General features: G+C 37.6%; 1 protein-coding gene across 2 annotated transcripts in view; it reads left to right on the forward strand.

Moving 5' to 3' along the window:
• FAF1 (Fas associated factor 1) overlaps window positions 1-24,219 on the forward strand; it is a 158,911-nt gene that overhangs the window by 118,509 nt on the left and 16,183 nt on the right. For both annotated transcript variants that reach the window (XM_064665251.1, XM_064665252.1), the window contains 4 exons: window positions 7,761-7,897; window positions 10,437-10,525; window positions 19,816-19,896; window positions 20,184-20,261. In XM_064665251.1, coding sequence (XP_064521321.1) covers window positions 7,761-7,897; window positions 10,437-10,525; window positions 19,816-19,896; window positions 20,184-20,261 — 385 coding nt within the window. The remainder of the gene's footprint in view (window positions 1-7,760; window positions 7,898-10,436; window positions 10,526-19,815; window positions 19,897-20,183; window positions 20,262-24,219) is intronic.

The raw sequence follows: 24,219 nt of genomic DNA on the forward strand, positions 1-24,219 counted from the left end.
ACTACCTGCTGTTCTATTGTCTGCTCCTCTATTTAATTCTCTAGTTTCTTTTATTTTACAATGACAAAAAATTGCAGTGTAGTTTCTTTTGAAAAACTGTGTTTGAGGGGTTTTTTATGACTGACAATCAACAGCCATGTAATTGCTTTGTTGTGTTTTACTAAAGAAATCTATTAAGTAGCACAACTTTGATACACTAGTAATAAGAGTTTGCAGGTTACACAGACACCTGTGGTGACCAAAGCGACAGAAGCTGCTTGTTAGAAAGAGCCTGTACAGCTGTGTCCTATTAACTCCTTATGACACTTCTTAAAACACAAAATAAAGGGCTTGTTTAAGGCTTTATAGCTATTCTCAGTGAACCTACTCACCGATTGTGCTGGACGTTAGGGTTTTTAAACCTTCATTTTTTTGCTTTCTATTAACAACAACAAAGAAACTGTCATATTAACAGTGAGGTCAAAAAATAGTGAGGGGTAAACAAGGCATGCTGGCTCGAATTAGAATAATTTCTCTGTTGTGTTTAGTGTCACATCCTGCTCCTTGGACTGTGATTTCTTCAGAGGGGGCATGATGCTTCCTTCTCCCTTTGGAAAGTGCCAGTGCACTGTGGGCATTCCCATAAATAAATACTGAGTCCCTCTGTTTAATTACTGCCCTTCATGATGTGACACAGTGACAGTGGTCTTGGAGCCCATTCTGTTTTGTATCCCTATGAATACAGTTAAATGTAGCCTTTTATTTGAATGGTGAGAAGACAACAGCAACAGCAGAAGGAACTGCATTTTGCGTGCTGGTGTAGACCAAGAGCAGCTCATTTGTGCTCTTAAAATTGCATTGTAAAATAGCTGGAAAAGCCAGGGTGGGATGGCAGAGGAATCAGGTGCACTTGATTTACAGCAGTCAATAAGGATGCCTCAATGTCAGTAGTAAAAGGCATGTTTTCAGTACTGTACCATGGCATAAATAAGTTCAAACAGATATAAAGACTTTCCTCATATAAGCCAAAAAAATCTTCTAAATATTGTGAGCTATAGATGTCATTTTATTCCCAAACTAGTCCTAATAGGTGTTTCCATTTTTCTCATTAATGAAATGGATGTCCATCCCGAACACCATAGAACAGAACCAGCTCCAAAATCTTGTCATTTTCCCATTTTTAATGTGTTTCTTGGCTGATACTGATATAGAAATTAATCCTATAGCTTTGAATTCTGCATTCTTCAACACCCATTCCAACAGAGTGAAGAGAGTTCTGTAGGCAGGACTAGAAGTCAAGCGCTGTGTGCAAATACCAGGTACCTGTTAGCAGTACTGCAAGAACATAAGAGTTATGACTTGGGGAATCAGATTTTTAAAAATTCAGACTGCAGCCACTCAGGACTGTTACTTTGTCAAAATGAATAAGAACTCTAGTTAATACAGTTCAGAGGAAGTACTGTTTTGGCTTCCACAAGTTTTAATTGCAGGAAAGGGAGCACTGAGTAACTCCTGTGATTATTAATCTTTTCATTAATCATAACAAAGGGGACAAATTAATATAATAAAAGAATTAGCCTTCCTGTTTTTGTAATACTGTTAAGGAACCTACATGAAAGCTTTATCCCCTGTAGCGTAGACTTCAGTTTAGACTTTAGTGAGAGTATGTTTGGAATATTCTTGTAATTTGTTGTTCATGATCTAAGGAGGAAAAAAAGCCACAAAGCTACATGTATATCTTTTACTTAAGATCTAGTTATATTCCACTGGATATTTGTATCCAGGAAAGATATAGAGTAATATATATCCGTACATATGTACCTGTACATGCCTTACACCTAACGTTGTACACATAACATCTACAAACATAGATCATGCATAATATTAAGAGATTTCCAGCATACATAGTGTTTGCCAAGCAAAGCAAAGCCAAAACCGTAAGACAGTGACTCGAATGTCTGCAGCAGCTTTTTTGCTTTTGATATCATTGCCCTTGGGCGCCGGATTTCAAGGCGTTGCCAACTTTTCTCAGCTCTGATGACAGGTACTTGTTAGTTTTAATGTTCAGACGATAGTTTTTCGCTTTGCTTAAGCTTAGGAAAGAGTTAATTCACTAAAGCTCTTCTCAGCAGCAGGTTGTCTTCACCTGCAATTTCCGTCATCAAGTAATTAGCCATATTCACAGTTGCTGACCCTTAATACTAACCTACTGAATGATGCATGCCTGGATGAAGACCAGTTGACCATATTACTCCAGCTCCCCAATCCCATTTGATCCTTCAGCAAATATATTGCAGGTGTGGGGTCTCTGAGAGCTGGATGTGGTGAGTTAATTTCTCACTGCCTCTTCGGGAGTGACCGCAGATTCTGTATATGTTGCTTGCAAAACTGTTGGATGTGTTCTTTAGGCACTAAATCCCTAACGGGTTTCACAGAACGGTGTGAAAACCTTTTCCATTGTATTCTGCAATATTTTATTTAATTTACTCTAATAGCAATACAGTGCCAGTCAATAAAAACAGGTCAAAAGTCTAATTAATGTTTTAAAAATAAAGGTTCCCAAACACCAAGCGAGTTTGTCATTTTCTGTATGGTTTGTTTTGAGGAGGAGGAGGAAAGAAGGTGAGGAAGGAACCCTTCTGTTCCACGATTACATCCCACCCGCTCATTTTCTCCTTTTCTCCTTTGCTTTTGATTTTAGTGGCGGTCTTAACAGAATGTCAAGATCAATTTGCAGCATGGTTTAACTCAAGGTTTTCATTCTGCCAGCAGCAATTGTCCTAACGAACAATGCCATGTGTTCTTGTAACTTCAGAAGCTTTTAGAAGGCTCCTGGCAAGGGCAGCATCTAATGACTTTATTAGTGTAGGGTTTCAAAATGGGCTCAGTAATTGTTCGCATCTCTTTGTCATTTAGTCATAATTACTGCATAGTATTGTTTGGGGTTGCACTTGTGAATAGTTTCCTAATAGCACTGAAACGAACTAAAAAAGGAAAAGGATAAAAGGTGATTGTCTCTTTAGATAGAGAACAAAACAGCCTGTATATAGATGATGGTTAAACTGTTTATTATACACCCACCAGAAAAGGTAAACTATCCCTGCTTAAATATTTATGTACTTCAAGGTAATTTCATATTAGTAATCTAAAAATGTCCAAATTTGGAAAATAAAAATCAGCAGAGAAGGCATTTTGATCTGGTTGTGATTAGTAAGATATGGATGTCTATAATATTCAACTATAAATAGAAAGCAGCCTCTCTGATGTTATCAGAGAGGTTTTCAGTGCATCAGTTTATATGCCTATAGCAATGTTTTAAGGTCATCTGAAAAAAAAAAGCAGTATTAAAAGCACAGGAATTAAACTGATACATTTGTAAGCATGTTTTAAGTCCCCACTATAAAACCAATTCCCAAAGAAAGTTCTGTCCCACTGTTCTCAAGCTCCAGCCTATTTGATTAAGCTTCTTGAGCAGAAAAGGTGAAATAAAACTCTGTAGTGTCCTGTGCCAAAGAGCTGAAGGCAGAACAGGTATCAAGACAGACTTTTGGACTGTTTTGAGAAAGGATCTGGTCGTATTCTCTTACTACTTGGTCCTTATGGTGTATTTGTGCAGTTGTTCTTCCTATTTGGAGACCTTCATTGACCCTATGGAGTTGCATTTTGCCTGTCAGGATGATTCTTTGATTTGTGAAGATTAATCTGAATTCTCTGACTGACTTCCAATATGCTTGTAGCTCCTCCCACTTTACTAACACCTGTAAAGTAATTGAACACACACTCTGTTCTTATCCAGGCTGTTATTAAATCTACTTGTAGCAAGCTTTGGATATTCCTTAGCAAATTGTGTATTACATTCCTTTCTAATTTGAATTTGGCTGCTTTATCCATCTTTAAAACATGCCTTTTATCTGTTGCTCGTTCCTCCTTCTGTTTGAGGCAACAATTACCACTTTACCAGTGGGTAAGGCAATAACTGTATTATGGAGACTGTGGAGGCCTTATATGAATATGCCAGTTCAGGATCTCAGCTTTTATTCTTTTAAAAATGTAAATACCCAATAGAAAAATGTTATTTTTACATTAACATTTTAATGAGTCTTATGTTGACTTTGCACAGTATATAATCATTATTAAAAATAATCAGAAATCTTGCATATTTAATACTCATAATTGTTTTCTTCGTGTTCAACAATGAAGGTACATTTTTTTGAACCCGTTTCTGAAGTGTTAAAGTTTCTTCAGGTAGGCTTAACTTTGTGAATTATCTGGCCATAAATAAATTATGCTTTTTTGGCCCAAAATCATCCTGGTTGTGTACTAAATGCCAGTTCAGACTGGAGGAGAACAGGTTGTTTAGAAGAGGTTGTCCAATTTTCTGCTGCTGCTGCTGCTTTTTAAGGAGGACTTTAGGCTGAGGTGATAAAGCAGAAAACATCTCCAGTGCAGCCTTCCTGTTAAAACCTCCCTTGCAAGAAGCATAGAGGGCACCATGTGCCAAAGGGCCTCATTTTAGGAGGAAACTTTTCCAAAGTTTTCCTGCCAGTATAAAAATAAAAAGTAACTACAGGAATTTATATGAGTAAGACTGTAACAGGTCTCTGTAATTTGTCTTGGTATTGAAAATAAAAAAAAAATTTATCTAAAATCCTATGCATTTTTAAAATTTTTATCCTAATACATTTTTCCATACATTTGAGAGCTGATGACTCCTCGCACAGGTTATCTCTAAGTGCACGTGGGGGGGTAACTGCTGTGCAGGGATCAACAACTCCCCAGATTAACATCTTCATGGCACCAGAGTAATTTTTCCTGTGTGGCACTTTTAACTGCAGAGTGAACTGTGTCTAAGAATTAACACCTGTTCAACCTACATTTGAGAAATAAGTTTGTAATTCTTTTTAGGGTTTGTTTCTGTGTTTGTCAACCCGTGCTCAGTGTCCGCATTTGTTCTGTAGCTTCAGCTGCTGGTTTCATTGATAGTGAGGCATGAAAGAAATGATGCTGTCTGCCAGAACTGTTACTTTTCTTCATGGACTTTATTCTTGTAGCTTTGGAGAATATTTTGAGGCTGATTTTTCCTTCATAAAGTGCTTTTTTGCCTTTCTCATACTTCTCCCTCCTTGAATTTTTCTGTAATTTTAAAATTAGAGGACTAGTAGGATGCCATATACCCTCCCTTTCTGGCAGCATTCCTCTATTTCCACTGTTGGTTGGAGATCACAGTAATCCAGCATGTTGTGGAAGACGGTTTTCCCTGGAGGGACATCTGGCTCTTTGATGGACTCCGCAGGCAGTTCTCTTGGCAGCTCTGGAGATGCCACTAAAAGATCTGGCACACTTCTGTTCAGATGAAAGTGAGAAAATCCCTTGTTAGTGATGTACAGAGTAAGATACTGGTTATTGCACCAAATTGTTTTCGTCCTACTCCCATACTTCTGATTGTAAATATTAGCACAGAGGAGTTTTTTTACTTGGTTACGAATGTGGAATACAGTTAAAAGGTCTGCAAATACAGAATCAGTAAAGGCAGAAAAAGAAAAACAGTTACAACATTAGTTAAGTAGCTTCAAAATCTCTTAAAAGGCAAAGAAAAACTGAATGGGAATCATGAATGAAAACTCAATTCCTACCTATCTAGTAAAATGAAGAGATGTGTTAAGACTCTGCCACTAGCCTGGTAAAGAGCGGGTCTGTGGGTGATTTTTGGTGAAGAGTAGTTGTACCTCCACATTTTTGTTGGCTTTACTGCCTTTTACTTCAACAGACAAGTGAGGTCTTCCTTGGTTCCAAAGGGCAGGATCTATTTTGATGTCAGTGAGCAGATGTTCTCGTGTGTACTCATTCTGCTCTGAAGATACATGTTGATAACCATGATACCTATAAAAACATATTTTGGGACTGAGTTATGGGTTGACTAAATACAGAATTGATTTAAAAAAAAATTACCAAACCAACATCTTTAACTAATACAACTGGTATTGTAATTGTCTCTTTAGTTTTGTTGCTTCTAGCATTATTCTCATGGCACTTTTTCACCTCCAGTTAAATTTTTTGGTCTTCCATGAAACTTGAGTGCTTTTCTTCTGTGCTGTGTTGAAGACTGTTAAACAGTTTTAATACACAAGTCTCAGGAATTCAGTTCAGTTGTCCACTGTCTTTATTACTTCCAGGAGTGAAACCTTGAACTCAAATAAGTAATTTTGCCGTGGAAGGTCACCATTGACTTCTGTGAGGCCAAGATTTCACTTGCCTGTTCCCAACTTGAAAAGAAAACATCAAAAAACATTATTTAGCTTGAGAGTTTACATGTCCAGACTTTACAAACACTTTATTTTATCCTTACCTGACGGTGTGTCTTTATCTAGCTGTTTCCAGTGTAGCAGAGGCTTTTTTGACGTGGTCTTTGTGTCTGATTGTTCTGAATTGCAAAAGACAGAGAATTAAGGAGTAGCATTTATGGCTTTGAAATACTCGCTCGCTCATTGCCTTCCCTCCAACTGCAGCCATAGTTATGCTAGAAATTGTCTTTGAGAAGAGTTTTTTTAGTAGTTCAGTGCCTCCAATAAGACCAATGCTGTACTCGTCAGGTTTACCCATTTTTAGCCATTTTATTAGATATGATACATATTGATTAAAAAAATTATAATTTTGAATCTTTTCAGTATCTTTGAGAAGAAATTACTTGGAGTGCTTGACATTTTAATGCAGTTTGTCTTTTCAAATAGGTTTGGCTTCTAATGCATGTGACAACAGGACTTTGCTCTTCAGTTAGAGCATACATTTCAGAGTAGTTGTTACCTAAAATATTATCATAAGGCATAAGAAAACACACGATTTAAGTTGCCTTTCATGAACATAATTAAGAATTAATAAGTCTGTACCAGTGGCTGGTCCCCAGAATTTCCACTGTTTTGCCTTTTGTGACCCGTGTTATTAAAAGTCCATTATTTTTACAGACTTTATTAAATTGGATCTTATTAAAGCATTCTATATTTGCATTTGGTCTTTCATAATTCATTATTATTATGACATTTACTTTTTACCATCAGATCTGAAAACATATCATAAGCTACCCTTTTCTCTTGAAAGAAATGCTAATTTCAAACAGTCCTTTAATGGAAGAGAAAAGCTTTATCAGTTTTTTCATTTATTCAAGATCGTGTTAAGAATACTAATGTTAGACTTCTGTATGCTAATATCCAAGAGCTTTTTTTGGTCAAAAGCTTAGAATTATTGTTTTTTAGACCACACTGCTAAGTATGTCACTGGCAGGGCACTAGTACAAAAGAAAATACAATTCTGAAGTACTGTGTTTTAATTCTGTGACTGATAAAACTGGTTTCTTGATCTTTCATTATTAAATTATGCTTTTGTATGAAATCTGCTATTTTTATACTTCAGCATGTTTATTAGATTGCAGCTCTACTTAGTTTCTCTTTAGAAGTTTTTAACAATTGCTTTAGCATGATTATTTTGGGTGGTGGTTTTGAATTATGGCCTGCATGGTAGTGTAACAGGAAATAGAATTCTCCATCAAATAACTCACTATCTCAAGCAATTGTTAATTGTTTTCATTTAGACAATCTGGGCCTGTCATATGTGTAAATATTGTAATAATTTTGTCATAAAAAGAGGTAAAGAGCTCTAGAATTGAATGCAGAAGCCTCGATGTTAAACAGCAAGTAACACTCAGTTAAACTGCTGAATTTAGCATAATTTTTTTTTTAAACTTAACTTCAAAAACACCTCTACAATCTTAACTATTTTTTTCCCCCAAGGTTTCTGACGATGTGCACTAGACACTTCGGGAGTGTTGTAGCCCAAACAATTCGAACTCAGAAGACAGACCAGTTTCCACTTTTCCTTATTATTATGGGAAAACGATCATCTAATGAAGTATTGAATGTAATACAAGGTACAGTTCTCACTTTATCTTAAAAGTATTCCTTTCATGAGTATGGAAACTGTTACAAGAGACCTTTTCTAATTGTTTCTCTTTTAAGATGTTCAGAATATGAATTTGTTGCACAGACGACACTTCCAGTTGCCAGGATATAAATATCTACTACTCTTAAATGTATTAATTAACATGGTATTAGAGATTGAAGTTGCTATGACTGTAGCAGAATTACAGATAAAGATTTTGGTTTTTTAAAATGCAAGCCAAATTTTCTAAAGAAGGAGCTGCACTTAGTTTTCCAAATTTACATCAAGGCAAATCCCTGATTCTCAAAAGATTTTTGCTGCACTTTTTGCATAGTGCCAGAATGCATTCAGTGCTTTGTGTTAATATGTGTGTTCCTGTTGCGTGTGGTGGGCTGGTATTGGACATGAGTTGCTTGTTCAGACCTACCTGTATTGTTGATTCCCCAAATCAGATCAGGATTTAAGTTACCTATATAATCTCACATAAATGAAGCTTTCTGGTTTACATGAGCAGTTCTTCTTGGCATAACCATTCCTCTGATGTCGCTGACAGCAAGATGACTTAGATGTGCAGTGCTGCCCTTTGACTGCTGTTCTCAGTAACTCCTCAAATTAGAACACATCAAAGAATGGCTGCCTCTCATTTCTTCTGCGTTCTCCACAAGTTTGTCTTCATGACAGTGTTTCCTCATTTATTTATTGCTTTTATCTAGCAATCTTTATTGTAATCTCCTTATTTTCCTGAGGAGATTCAGCCTCAGGAAATGCTGCCTTTTGTGGACAGCAATAGTCTTTTACATTTCTTTCTGCATCTGGGATTAATAATTTTCTTGAGGAGTCTGCAGTGGACAAAATGGTTAATTTTTGCAGGGATTTTGTCTCCTTAGTGCAAGGTACAGCACAACACTAATTCATCGTGTGGCTGTCACTTACTGAACTTACTTCATACAAATAGTCTTATAAATAGATTTTCTTGGTTTTCTGACTCTGCAGTACAGTCCAGCACCTTTGTCATCCCACTGAAGTCAGTGGTGCTACTGATTTAAATGACTTAACTGTTTTAGCAACTTGGTGACTCAAAGTCATAATACAATGCATCTTTATATTATTAAATAGTCCAGATTATTTAATTGCATTCATTAAGTTTTAATGATTAGTCAGGTTTTCTGTGATCTTTTGTATTAAACTAAAGCAATAACCTATTGTAGCCTTACTTAAATTTATCCTTTAACAGAAATCAAGCAAGCAGTGCTTGTTATTTTCCCATGAATCGGGGCACTGGTGTCTTTTAACAATACACCCCCAAATGAATGGTGGTCTCTGAAGTCCTGCATGTTGTAGCATGTGGGATAACATTTTCTGCTAAGGTAGCAAATGTTAGAAGTGGGAACAATGAGGGCCTTTCAGGGCTGGGCGAGAAGGCATGTTTACAGAAGAGATACAACAATATAGAAACTTAAGTCCCAGTGGCGTTTATTGAAATGCAGACTGTCTAAGTTTGCTTTTGATTTTTATTTTTTTTTACTGGGGTTGGAAACTATGGGGACAGTTTTGTTTTCTTTAGAGGTACTGTGGCTTCTGGTTAGTTTATTCTTTTTAAAACTTTGACCAGCATCACCAGTATAAATCCAGCTCTTGTTGGTATTGTTCTGCTACGGTCCAACAGCTGTTTAGGCAGGCAGATGTTAAGACTTTATAGTTTTAGACCCTTTCTCATGGTTTAAGACCTTTTAACTACTATGACAAGTGGCTCTAATGGGTAGTCTAGTCTTTGGTTTAGAAAGAGAAACCAAAGCAGCATCCTGGTAGGAAATTAAACTAATCTTTCAGTCTTATCGAAGACAGGAGGCACGCTGGGAGAAAAATATGAGGAGGTATCTATCTATTTTCCTATGTATGTGTTCTATTTCTTGGTATATATATGGATGACTTTTCTGCTTTATTAGCTTTGCAAGTTTTATCAGAAGTAAATACACTAAAGAGAATAAGTTATAGTATTTGAAATGTTACTGCTAATTATACCTGAATAAAATGTGTGCACACACATCCATTCCATCATTGTATTCTGGTTTTTTTCCTTTTTTTAAACCAATTCACTTGGGTGCTGCTGCCAGCATCCTACCTTTTGTTACATGACTAAGCAATTGCTTCAGTCTCCCTGATTATACCTGGGAATTCTGAAACTGTAAAATTAATTTCACGTCAGGAATTCACAGATCTTTACTTCAGTTTCACATCAGTGAATAAAATGAAAAATAGAGTTATTTCACACAAGCACAAAAGTAGTTGTTCAGATTTGCACCACCTGAAATTTTAGCCTATGATCAATATTTGGTTGTAAAAACAATTTTGAATTTTCAGTAAAAAGGCAAGCTGAAGGCATTCTGCTGAGATATTTGCATTTTCTACTCTGTCTTTTTTTTTTTTTTTTAAGTCTGGCTATTTCTTATGGATTAATTCTAAAATGACTTCTTTTTTGTTTAATAACTTTAATGAAATGAAGTTCAACTATCTTCCTTTGTTGCTAGGTAACACAACAGTGGATGAGCTAATGATGAGGCTGATGGCTGCGATGGAGATCTTCAGTGCCCAGCAGCAGGAAGACATAAAGGATGAGGTGAATGTCGAAAGTTACTGCAGATTCCTACTGGCTTCCACTAAACACTGGGGATGTAAAGTAACCAGATGTTTCTTTAGCTAGTGGAGTTGGTTATGATGTGTTTTAGTGTTTCTTCCATCATCAGAAATTAAGAAGGTTAAATCTCCTTTGCGTATTTATTTGGGTCTCTCAAAACAACTCCTTTTTGGTCTTGTCATTTTTAGCTGCTTTCCTTTTCCTGAACATTAGTCATGAGTAACTGTTGACATTATAGTGGTGTTATAGAGCTTAATATGTACACACAAGGAAACAGCAATCAGATATTTTCCCAATGACCAGCTCCAAGTCATAGGTAGAAAACAAAAATAGATTAATGTATCTTAAATATGTTTAAAAGGGGACTGAAACCAACTTTAACCAGTACACCAGTACTGAACCACCATTCAGAACGATGCAGAAAATGTGTAAGTGATGACAAGACTTCTCAAAACCAGTGTTCCAATTACACAGAAGTACACACAGTGAGGAATACAGCCAAAAGATCTTTATCTGTTACTCTATAAATTGAGAGTGACATTCTGAAGTAATGAAGTACTTAGGAATTTATAATAATAGGTGTGTTGCCATTCAAGATTATTCTTATCCTGTTGTATAGACATTGATTGACAATAATTCACTAAACACATTCTTCACATTTAAATTTTGTATCTCATTAGTACAAGATTTACTGATTATAATATGAAGGCATGATATCTGCACAGTATCTGTCATTCACTTTTTCTTCTTTATTGATGCTACCTGTAATTCATTGGTAAAGAAATTGACGTTAACTTTGTTAATACTGAACACAGATTTAAATATGAGGATTACAACAAAAATCCAAAGCACAATATAATTGAATTTTTTATTGCATTTTAACAGAATATGTTGGGTATGGGAGTTTTCTTAATGCTTTAATAAGAAGGTAAAATTAACATCACAGATGAGTTCTAAGAGAGGTTCAGCATTAAAAACTATAAAAGTTGATAAAAAGGAAGAAAACTGAGGGAGAGAAAAGCATATCAAGGCAGAGAGATAAGAGCAAATAAGGGACAGGAGAAGAAACTAGGAGTGATAGGATTGGAACAGCGGGAGGAATAGGACACTGGAACAGTTGGCCAGAGCAGGGAACACCAGTGTTTAGGAGAGAGGGTGGGGGCAGGAGAGACAGTGATAGGCCTGCCCTAGGAGGGTAAAACCAAATGGATTTGCAGCTGGGTGTAAGGGCTATAAAGCTTAAAGCAAGAGGAGATTCAGTAGCCTTGGGGCCACGATTGCAGAACAGGGAACTGGCTCCTGTCCTGAGCTGCTCTCACTCCTTCACTGGATGACCAAGAGCAGTGACAGTCCAGACCCACGATGGGATTGTCTCCTGGCTTCTTACCCCTAGTGTTCTACCTGTGTAGGGGAGTGGAAAATAAATTTTTACACATTTCTCAAAAATCTGCCTTTGTCCAAGTCTTCTGTAGTCTTCTCCTTTTGTTTTTCTGTCACTGAGAGCACCAGTGACATTTCTTCCCCAACAGGAGCTTTTTCTAACACACTTTGACATTCAGAAAACTAATGGAAAATTTCATAAACTTTGGGGGCAGATTTCCAGATATTTACTTACACCTTGGCTCCGCTTGTTACAAACACGCTGAAAAGGTGATCTCAGACACTTTTGCCTTTGAAGCAGGAAGTTTAAAAATAAAAAATAACCTCTCTTTATGAAGTTACTATTCCAGAGAGGGAGTATTTGACAAGCAGTCTGTACTCAATAGAGGGCTTTAGCCTGAAAACAAAATATTGCCTTTTTGTGGTTTGCTACATAACATGTAGCTTTCTTGTAAGCCTTGTACTTGACAACTTCAAGTGTTCAAACATCACCACCTTTTCTTTTTTAAGATGATATTGCAGTTGGTGCAATTTTTTCCCCAAATATTACAATAGCAAACAGGATACAGAGTCCGGTTTCTGTTACTGTTTTCTTAATAACAACAATAAGTCATCGTAAAACCACAGGAAGATAAGCATAAAATTCTTTTGTGCTTTAAAAAGAGAAGTCATCTATATAGTGTTGCTGTAAACAGAAGTGTGTGTGAGAGAGAAACAGAACTGGAAACATTTGTAAATAACAGCATGAAGTCATTAATGAGTGAGAGTGAGTTTATGCAGCTGAACTTCTCCAGTTTGGATTTTTAACTTGCATGCACATGAAAGGTTCAAACACAGCTATTGCACAATCCTGTTTGGAACAGCATGTTTTGCAGTGCCCTCTGATGGTAGTTTCAGTACAGGATGCCTGTTCCCACTGCCAGCTAATGGTACAGGTGTTCACCATGACGTGTGCTGTAGCTACAGTCAGCTCCCTGTCACTGACCTTTGGCTGATGGTGTGGGCAGGGTGCTCAGAACAGCATCACCTGCTCACCTCACCTGAGCTAAGTGAGTCACCTCAGCTGGTGGTAATAGTATGTTTAGCTCAATCCTGTGCTTTTGTATCCATGTACTGGTAAAATGTACCAGTTTAGCCTCATACAATTTTAATGGGGCAAATCTGGTGCATGTTTCTGTAACGTCAAGTGCTAAAATACCATCATTTAACTAGCAATTGGATTTAATTTTTAGATTTGTATATTGCATTTGATTAAGCCTTTTCTTACATACTCTCCAAAGAAATACCTTAAAAACATTGAGATGCATATGTGTATTCGTAGTAATCCAACATGCCTGTCCTGAGGTACAGTGGTGTATAATTTCAGGACCCATTTGCTCTCCCAAGCTTCCTTGGCCAAGATACAGTTCCACCCCTCACAGTGCAGTCAGGTTTGGAGGATGAATTCCAGCCTCACTCTGTGTATGCAGAGTTATTTTGTAGCTACACCAATTATTTAATGCACCTGATGGATGTATTTTCTTTTTTTAGCTATGTTTGCTCCTCTGGTCACTACTACAAACACTGATAGCTCAGCTACTGCTCAGGTGGTGGTGCTGGGGGTTTTTGCAAAGAGGAAATAAACGTCACTAAGGGGTTTCTCCTGTAAACAAGAACAGGGTATCTCAGAACAGGGACAACCAGCCTCTGCCACTGTTGATCAGGGTGTGAACTGAGATTTTTCGGGGACTGACTTTGAAAAGAGCACGTAGTATCAGTTCCTCTTGAGTATCAGTTCCTCTTAAGTGTCAGTGCCTGCTGCTGAGATTAGGAAAACAAATAATAGTTGTAAAATATTGTACGCCCTGGAATGTCTGTTTTTAAACACTCTGATAGCTTGCTTACTTTAATTGGATAGTAAATAATCATCTCAGCATGGCGTGATGGGCCCGAATAGATCCGAGTTAGCTCCTTTGTGAGATTAATGTGAAGAGATCTGAGATTAAATCCTGGCATTACAGCACAACACACCTGTTCTGGGCAGATCCTGAACATTTTTTCTCCATTGCCTGAGGAGGAGGCTTCTCAAAGGATTACAGTAACACTTTTTGACAAGCTTATACAGGGTGGAGTTTCCATGTAATGACAGGGCTCATTTGATGATGCCTCAGTAATGCATTCTTTTTATTTTTGCTGTCAACATTTATTACTGTAGAAGCATTGACTGTTACACGGCCGGTCCAACTTGTCCACATTTAAGTAACAGTAGGTCTCTCACCGTGTTTATTTTTGTCGTTACGCAACACTAGCACTCCTGCTCTTGGATTAGACTTCAAGGTGGAATTGTAATACCCACAGTTACTTCAGAGACCTTGTTTTTACAAATACCAATTAAAACCTGCAATTTACTATAAATTGTGTCTGCTGATGCACCGGTCTTTAGTGTAAAAGAGAGGCACTTAAGAGTTTTTAAAGTTTTTAAACTGGAAAAACTATTATTAACGTACTCTGACTGAAGATAAGCGGTGAAAACTGTAGACCTGCAGAGCCATCATCTTTGCTCTCTGTTCTTAGGTGACATCTCATTTTCCTAGATACTACAGCATGAACAAAAGATAGTTCCTTCCTGACCGATATCTGGGTGGAGATTTAAAAAACATGTGAAAGAAAACCAGCAACATAAATTCACCCTCTTTTCCCTGCCACGGTTCTTTGGGGCTTCACTGACCAAGTGTTATTTTTGTAACTGTGCATTAAGAAGCTCGGTATCACCATGTCTTTTACTCCTTTTCTACCTCACTGCTCTCAAATATAAAGAATTTCTTTTTTTTTTTAAGATATATATGATATTTTAACAGTTTTATCTTCCAACACTTCTCTTTCTTCTTCAAAAGATATATCTCATAGCCACAAAGGAAGCTCAAGAGGATCAGTCCTAATGTGTTTTCTCCTAATGTGTGACCTGTTCATCTTTTGCCCCTTCAGATCAGTTGCTTTTCTCCACTCGTTACCCACAGTTGTGCTCTCCAGTTAAAGGATGGCCCAAGTGCTTCCATCATCTCTGCAGGAGACACCTGCAATTTCTGTCTAGGAACTGAAGCTCACATAAAAATCAGTAGAAATCAGGCATCTGTATACCTTGGGTAATCTTGTGTTCCATCTAACACTGTCATGTGTATCATGGTGTATAGTATTTGCACAGCAAGAGGTTATGAGCTTAAATACATGAAATTCATTAAATTCCAAAGCGCAAAAGCATTATGATGATGACAACCACCTAACGAAGATTGGGATTTAACCCCTCAAAAATCCAATTAGCACATTTACTAATTATTACTAGTTATAACTAATTAAACTACAGTAATCAAAGTTTATTTGATTAAATTTCCCAATGTTGTATTTGTAATACGATAGCAGCCCCAACGATGGGCTTCCCATTGAGCACTTCACCACAGTGACACCCCAGTGCTGCCTTCAGGAGTTTACAGCATAGTTACAACTTTGACAAAATGCAAAGTAATGACAGAGGAAAGAAAGAGGGAAGATATTATATCTTTAGTTCCTGTGGCTTTTAGACTATACATGTTGATGGCTCCAGTTGGTGAATAATGAGCCCAGTTGGGCAGATGATGTGGCAAGACTGTCTGGCTCATTTCCCATGGAAAGATACTGCAGGACTTGTTAAAGGCTTTGGGTTTGGGGTTTTTTTCTTGTCACTTGAGTTAATTCCCAAAAATCAGTATCTGGAACTGGGCTTTCACCCTTCACAGGCAGGACCCTCTGGTGGTTCTGTGCTGTTCTGCCCCCTTGCCCTGCCCCATCCTGCCTCCTCCCGTGGTTCTGCCACCACTGAAAGGTCCATTTGCTTTGTCTTCATTGTTCTGATATGACTGACATACTCTGTGTACACTTTTTCCTTCCATATATTCCCCATCACGTATGTTTAAGTTATACAATGTGCAAGTCTGTCATCTTAGTGAGTCAAATTAATGCCTTTCTTGCACTGGTTTGTTTGGACAAAGGGGTGTTTCTCTTTAACGCTCCCATGAATAGCCTTAAGCATTTGCAGATTTTAATTTCAGGAGTGGTTCAGTGAAATGAACTGTCTTTCAGATAAGCGTTCAGCATTTGTAAATACACATTTTTGTTCTTTCTTGTAGTAGCCCTTTACTTGCTGGTGCTCTGAGAAATGTCTTCTGTTCATGGTTGTCTTCTCAAGTTCTGTCTCGTCTGGTTTTACTTCACAGTAAATCTGGTCCCAAAGGGCAGTAGGCAATAATGTTATACACAGCTCCCTGAGACAAATCAGGTACAAAGCTGATTCCTGTGGTTAAATCATTAAATCCTGCCTTCAGAAATGACAGTAATAAATAGGGGGGGAAAAAGCCTAGAAGGGCCAATGCTGACTTTTCCAGCAAACATCCCATCCGAAAAACCAAACGTACTGTATATTTTTTCCTTGTAGAATCTGCAGGAAAAAAGAGCATTGCTGTCCTAAATTCAATCAGAAATCCCTCTCTTTCCTTCATCCTGTATCTGAAAATGCCTGTTATTAGGTGCTTCAGGAGTAACTTCAACTAATGGTTTAGGGAATAACTACTGAAGAGGGTTATCCTAAATTTCTTCTTAACCTTATCTGTAGATTTTTCTTAGTCTTGATGCACTTCGTATTACTCAGGAGAAGGTTTTCTCAGCTCCATTGTAACTATCTCATAAGTGTTTGCTCTTTTTGTTATGACTTGCATCTGTAATATGCAGAACAGCAAAGAAGATTCATGTCTGAAGCATATATTCTGTGAATAAAAGCAATTTTGTTAAAGTATCAACCTGCCATTGAATGAATGTCCCCCTGTTGTCTCAGTGTCAAAATGGGAAAGCAGTGATCTATGACTTTTTCCCTTTCAAGGGGCAAAGGAGAGTTGTCTCCTCATCTCATGCCCAAAACCCCTGGGATCTGGATGGTTTATGTTCACACAGGCCTTCAGTCACTGCTGTGGAATTCACAAATGCTGGGTAACCCCCATTTCTGATGAAGGCTTTTGAAGTAACCTGGGATAAGCTGTGTCTGTTCACACTTGAAATTCTTGAGAAACCAAGGTGACAATTTTGCCTTCATTGCAGTACCATTGTGGAGATGTCAATACTGCAGTTTATGTAGGGTCTAACAGGAAAGTTGTCAGCTACCTCAATTTTTATTGATGGATAACACTTAGGACATTTTTTATATTAATTATTAGGGACGTGTCTATTCTTCTTCACATGTTGTTAGAGCTATGAAGGATTCTCTGCAAAGTATTTTTTCTGCTTTTCCTATTTTTCACTATTACGAATTTTCTTTTGTTGCTTTCTGATGAACTTGAGTCATCCTCACACTTCATGTGGTTTTTCTCTAGAGGAAGAGGTGACTAAATTAAGAAGCTGCTTACAAAAGGGAGAACTGCATTACAAAAAGGAGAACTGCTTTAGCTAATGTTTAGAATTTGCCCAAGGTGTAATTGAACCAAAGAATGCTACAATTTTGTCTTAAACTCTGTGGAGGAGATGATTCTTGTTGAGTGTGAGCATATTAACAAAACACAGAAGCAGGCAAAGAGGCATTTCATGGGATTATGTCTGCTGCTTCCCTGAAGAAATCTGGTTTCCAGGTTTGTTTTTAAGGTCTGTTTCAGTAAGAACAGTATTGTTTCAATGCGGTGTAAAACTTGGTGGCATGGTCATTTACCTTTAGATGTGACTCACATATTTCTACGAGGACCAGGCAGTCATGCATGGTAATTCTTCACATTCCTGACATCTTTTTCATAATCCACTTCTAGGATGATGATAACTGCAATGAATAGGGAGAAAAGAATTTTTTTTTTTTTAATGCCTGGAATTCATGTTTCAATTCTAGTTGTAGACCCTATAGCATCCGTATTTTTTACAGGTATCATCCAGATTATATAATTTAAACCTATTTCAAAAAATCTTCACTGAAGCTTTCTGTAGGTTAGATGAATCCTGTGCTCATCACAAGTGACTTCTAATAACTTCCTGGAGTTTTCTAGGCAGTTTGTAGAACATAAAGTAAAAGCCAGTAGCCAATTTCTTGTAACTCTGATTAGTATATATATTTTGAGTGAGTTGTAGTAGTTTTTATAAAATATAAATTTTACTTTTTGAAGGTTCATTTTGGGTTGGGTCAGGGTGGTTGTGTGGGTTTTTTAGTTTGTGATTGGGGCTTTTTTGGTAAACTACAGTAACTCTCTCTTAATTGCTAGCAGTCTTTGATGAAGAAAAGAGCCTGTAGTTGCAATAGTTGTATCTGATCTTTCAGTGTTCTTTTGGGCATTACTGGACTTGTGTGCAAGAAATACTTCTACTCATGTTTTAGCTCTGCTGAACAAAGTGATGGTTTCTGCATCTTCTGTGAATGAAATTCAGGACGCAGTAATTGTAGAAAAATTTTTGGTCCTGTTTCTGTAAGGAAGAAGCATTTCCTCTGAAAAGATTTTGCTACTTTCCAGCTGGGGGTTGTATGGCTTTCCCTTCAACTTTTCCTTTCCTCTTGTGGTTGCATGCTACTTTTAGTGATTTAACCACTAATATGCTCAAGTTTTGTTTGAGGAGCATCTTTGGCATGTTCGTATGTCATGATAATTACAGTTAACCTGAGCTCCTCCTGTTTAGAACTGATTTTTTGCCCAATAGTGACATTTTGGGGGAAAAAATCGATCACTTCGCAAAAATTATTCTTTTATGTGGAATAAATGTTGCAGCTGAATGGGAAAATTAAAATAATTCTTCAAGAAGCAGTGGGTAGTAGACTTCCATTTCCGTGGAACACAGGGGACAAATTGTCCCAGTGCAACTGCTGTGTTACTGGGGAGCATGCTGAGCCCACCAGCAGTATCACAGCTAAATCCTATTGATTTTTGTAGGGACCAGTACAGCCTCTGCAGGGCTCTGGGAGGATTATGAGATGTAAGAGGAGCCTGATAGGAGCATGTAAGGGATGCTCGGGGGAGCAGCCGCTGTCTCTGCTCCAAAGGCAGAGTATGAAGCAATTGATTGTACACTTTGCTTTATTTGACATCACCCCAGTGCAGTTATTCCAGCTTTTGGGCATAACCGCTTCTTGATCCTCCATTGTGTGGATGGTGCCTCTTTTTGTCATTCCTGTGTTTTTAGTAAACCATTATTCCTTTGTGCTGTGATCGTTGATAAGATACTTTGCTAGATTTACTGACACACCAACCTCCTGTTCCTTGCTTGCCTGCGTATGTCCATTTGAGACACTTTAGAGCAGGATTTGCTACTTTCCCATCTCTGTAAAATATTCAGCACTCTGAATTGACTCCTCTGGGTGATGTTTAATAGTCGTGACCCTAGATGGATCCTGCTGAGGGCTTTTTGACCAAGGAAGGACCTGGGAGCAGGGCTTTCTCTGGCAGGAGAAGCCATTACCCACTGTCAGTCTGAGTGGAGAGCAAATCAAAATCCAGCCTCAGCCTCTAAACCATGGTCTGTCCTACCCTGTTACAAGACCATCCAAACTGTTGGCTGCAGGAGTGAAATCCTCCTGGCATCAGCCCATATACGCTCCTCCAGTGACCCCCTCCCGAGGAGGCTGCTCCACTCCTGGGCTCTGCACTTACCACAGCCCTTGTAAGGACAGCAGGGTGGAGAGCCTGGGTGCCAGATCCAGCCCTCAGGCCAGGGCTTGGACACATCAGTTGAATCTTAGCTTCAGGTAAGGTGTAATTTTTAAAGCCAAGGTCTCCCTTGAGGCGTCTCTGAACTTACTTCTCCTAGCAGTAGTTAGATGGGTGATTTCGAAGTCACTGAGGTTAAAGGGTGCTTGTGAACATAAAGTTATATATCATACTGCTCCACTGTTTGCTGACTTTTTTTTGTTTCCCTTTTCTGTTTAGGATGAACGTGAAGCCAGAGAAAATGTGAAAAGAGAGCAGGATGAAGCGTACCGCATCTCGCTGGAGGCTGACAGAGCCAAGGTGTGTGTGAGTGGAAGTGACCACAGGAGTGATGGGATGGGGATGGGAACCCCTCCCCAGTTTGGGAATCCTCTCTGGTGCAAAGGCACCAGATAAGGTGACTGGGACTAAACTTGACTGCATCTTTTAGCTAAAGCAGTCCTTGCCCTCTTAATAGTAGAAGTTGGGAAAGAAATGGTAGGAGAAGATCGTGTAATAAATACCTAATTTCTACAGAAACATTGAGAAATGTCTTTGCATTTATATTTATCACGTATTTATGTGTGATTGCCATTTGTGTTTGTTAGAGGGAAGCACAAGAGAGAGAAATGGCAGAGCAGTTTCGCTTGGAACAAATCCGAAAAGAACAGGAAGAAGAACGTGAGGTGGGATGTTTTACCTTTTCTCACAAACTTGAATTCATGAAGCTTATGAACATTGCAAATATCATTCAACACACATTGCAACTTTAATTCAAAGTGTACTTTTTGTGTGATTTTTTTTTCTTATTGATTTCTTACCTTATATATGTGAAACATAGTGAGCTAAATCATATCCACTGCTTAATAGCTTTTCTGTTCTGTCATCTGGATCTCAGTTTCAGCCAGATATGATAGACCTGCTCACAAGAGATCCATGAAATGAGCTCCATAAATGGTGGAATCTTTGGGAACCTCTAACCTTTTTCTACAGACACTCCTTTTAAAAACATAATACCGTGGAGCCCTTTCATTTCTTCCAGGAAGTAGCACAAAGTCTACCTGCAATATTGATCAAACAAGTTGCCAAATTTAATTTGGGAGACAAAACACTTAAAAAGAAAATAAAATCCAAAATCTAGAAAGTTTAATTTACAGTACTTCTAAAAGTTTCTAAACTGTCTTCTACGAAATCTTCCTTAGAATGAAAATTGTGTTTAAACAAAGACTTTATGTCTCCTGGCCTCTGTAAGAAAATAGAAACTCTGTGCTGTGCAGACTACTGTTCCTCAAACTGTTATTTTGTAGATTCTCTTAGGTTTTTGGGTTCTGAGGGTCCCAGTGCCTGTCAGAGATAGCTCCTGCAACCTCTTTCAGGATCTAGGTTAGCTCCTGTCCTAGCTCCTGTGTGTCTATGTAGGTGTTTACATAAAGCATCATGTACACAAATTTACTTACATTAGTGATTTCCCCTTTTTCACATCCTGGCAACTACAAAATGCGCTGAAAAGGTTGGAGTACAGCCATGTTTCTTCCTCTGAAGTCCCACCACGTAAAATGGACTAGTCTTTAAAATATTTTCAGCTATTCTGTGAAGTTCCTGACTTACAAGTCCTTACAGAACTGCTGTGAAATACACCTGATACTTGAAAATGACTTTGAAACCCTGAAATAAATTTTTCAAAACAGAAGTGATATTAATATATAAATGACTTGACTGAAGTCACAGTTGATTGGGGGTTGTCCTTTGAATTCTTGGCATAGAAGATTCTCTGAGAAAGTTGCTAATGAATACAAAGCTACATCAGCATCCCTATCGAATATGTATTTCCTGAGTATGTTTACAGTATTACATCAAATATAAATAAACTATAAATATTCTTTTAATATTTATTCATTTATATAAAATATCAGAGTTCCAGTCGTTTTGGTGGGTTTAATATAACGTCTTTGACTCTTATAGATTATGGACATTTGAAATTCGGAATTATATTCTCATTTAATTCTCCACTTAGTTAAAGTTCATGGACCTCATAGAATCGTGATAAATCACAGCCTTGCTTATCCCTCCCTAAATGTGACTTAAATGTATACTTGACATTTCAGTCTTGTGTACTTTGCTGATGTATGAAAGAATTGAATTATACAACTGCAAAAAAGTTGGCTATGAACACATTTATTATTCCCTGACATAAACCCAGTGAACAAACTGTGTGATCAATGCATTTCCATATATATTTTTGACCAAGATAATTGCATTAAAAACCCTGAACCATTTAAGCATTCAAGGGCCTTTCAAGCAGTACTGTGGTGTAAATACCAAATTCAGTCCAAACAGTATTCAATGGTTAGGAAAGATGCAGTCCACTTCTTTCTTATCCTGCAGTACCTGGTGACTTATTTAGCTCCTGTTTTTAGCACAAGCCAAGGTGGAAGCTAAGGCACAACTGAAGGAGCAGTGTACAAAGCTGGACTGTGAGAATTGTGTCAAGAATAATTTTAAGACAGCAATTCTGTTAGGTTAATAGCAATTGAACAGAAATCAGTACTGTAGCATAACAGGCTGTTGAGCAATCAGCTCACACTCAGGCTCAAGTAAAAAGTTTGTTTTTCTTTTCTAAGTAATTTTGCATGCATAGAAACAATAATTACTTCTGCTTTATTATATCTGCTCCTGAACCTTTTCTGATACCTTGGCCTTTTGGAAATGGTTTTCTTATGCAAAGGCAGCAAGACTGGTCCATGTTATCAAAATATAGCTGGGCTTCCCTGTTTTAATGCAGAGTGCAGTAATGAAAATAATAGGATCTGTTTGCTTAGTAGAACAAAAGGGATTTTAACAATAATGTTTACTAACACTCCCCATTTTCAAGTATACAGATTACTTGTACTGAATTGTTCTGCAACAGTGTTTGCTTACAGAAGTGGCTTTATGTTCAGTTCGTATTTTAAAATCTGCCTGTTGAGCTCTTCACATACTGAACATCTTTTTATCAACAAACTGAAATTGCTTGTTCAGGTCCAAGAGTTTTTAATGTGATCCATCACATCATTGTTTTCAGACTTGGTTTGCTGGTACAGAATATCCATTGTAAATTGCCATTTTATGTTGAAGCCTTGGAGACTGGTTACTTTGGGGAGCGACGCACTCTTTGCACAAAGAAAAGAGCTCTAATGAGCTACTGTTGTTTATTTTTCTATAATATAATTGATTGGGTTCAGTAAATAATGTAGCATCTGTTGTTATACTGTGTGGGGAAATGTCAAAACAGCAAGATAGTAAGCAGGTGGTTGAGAATGGTGAGAGAGAAAATTAAAATAGAATCTATTTAAAATATAATCTCATAGTAGATGAGCAAAAATGAACTCAAGTTCTATGTATAAATATTTATACTGAGATATAATTTGCTCAGAGGTGCGTGTGTAAGAAATAGACTATTTAAAAGCCATTGTAATCTTGCTTTTGCCCAGTCCTTTCTCTGCAACATAATCACCCTCCATCAGTGTCTGTTACTAAATGACCTTGGGGAGGTTTTCAAAGGCACTAATAGCAACTGTGTATCTTGAAAGTTTCTTGAAAATCTGGGGAAATCCCTGCCTGACTGCCTTTTTAGTTTGAAAAATTGTCTTTTAGGGCCATTTTGGGGGAGGCAGTGTGATTGTGCTGCTTTTTGCATTCCTTTGCCTTCTCATTAAGTGCTGCCTTAAGAGAGGTGATACTGTAACAGCTGCTTCTAAGTAGGATCAGATTTTTAACAGATGTCAATGCCTGCCCATGAGTACTGACAACACTCAGTACCTTTGAAAATCAAGCCTACCGTGTTCAACAGTCTAATATTAGGCATTTCTTTTTCAAAAAAAGGAAATCTGATCGAAGTATTAGTGCTGTAGCAGCTCCCAGAGGCAGAGGACAGAGAACACAGACTTTGGTCCTGCCCTTAAAATCTTGACATCAGCAGTACGTGCAGTATCATACACGTTTTCAGACATGTAAAGTTACTGCAATTTTGAGGCTGATTTCATGCAAATTGCTGCATAAAATGTGCATGCCTGTGCTTGGAACCATCATAATAACAATAACTTACTTTAAATCTTTAAGCTCCCATTTCTCTTCTCCCAGTTTTCTTCTTTGACCATTCCTATTTTTATATGTACTCTGTGTATCTGATGTACCTTCATGGTATTTTAAATTGTGTCTTTTAACACTGTTTTAGTTTATTTATACTAAATTTCTTGCATATATTTCTTTTCACTCTGAACTACCATTAAGGGTCCGGTCTACTGCAAATGGTCAATTACTCTCTGCAAAAGGAAGGCAATTTGACAAGTGCATTTAAAGAAATACTGCCTTTTAATTTATACCCTTTAAGGAAGCAATTGGCCACTTGACAATTATTTTCTCATTCAATTTTTTCCCAGGACTTTCTGCCGAATGATTAAATTACGTATCCCATCGTGCATTAACTGTAGACCTAATAATATGTGTTATAAAGAAGGATTTATTTTAATTAGTTGTCTGGTGGGCTGTTATTAAGGAATGAATAAAAATTATTTTGTCATTGAGATACAAAGCACAGCTATGGCTCTGGAGCACAGTGACAATGTCTTGAAGTTCCAGAAGAAATAAAAGGAAAAGCCTCCTGTC

The sequence above is a fragment of the Pseudopipra pipra genome, chromosome 9 (genome assembly GCF_036250125.1).
Source record: "Pseudopipra pipra isolate bDixPip1 chromosome 9, bDixPip1.hap1, whole genome shotgun sequence".
NCBI lineage: Eukaryota > Metazoa > Chordata > Aves > Passeriformes > Pipridae > Pseudopipra > Pseudopipra pipra.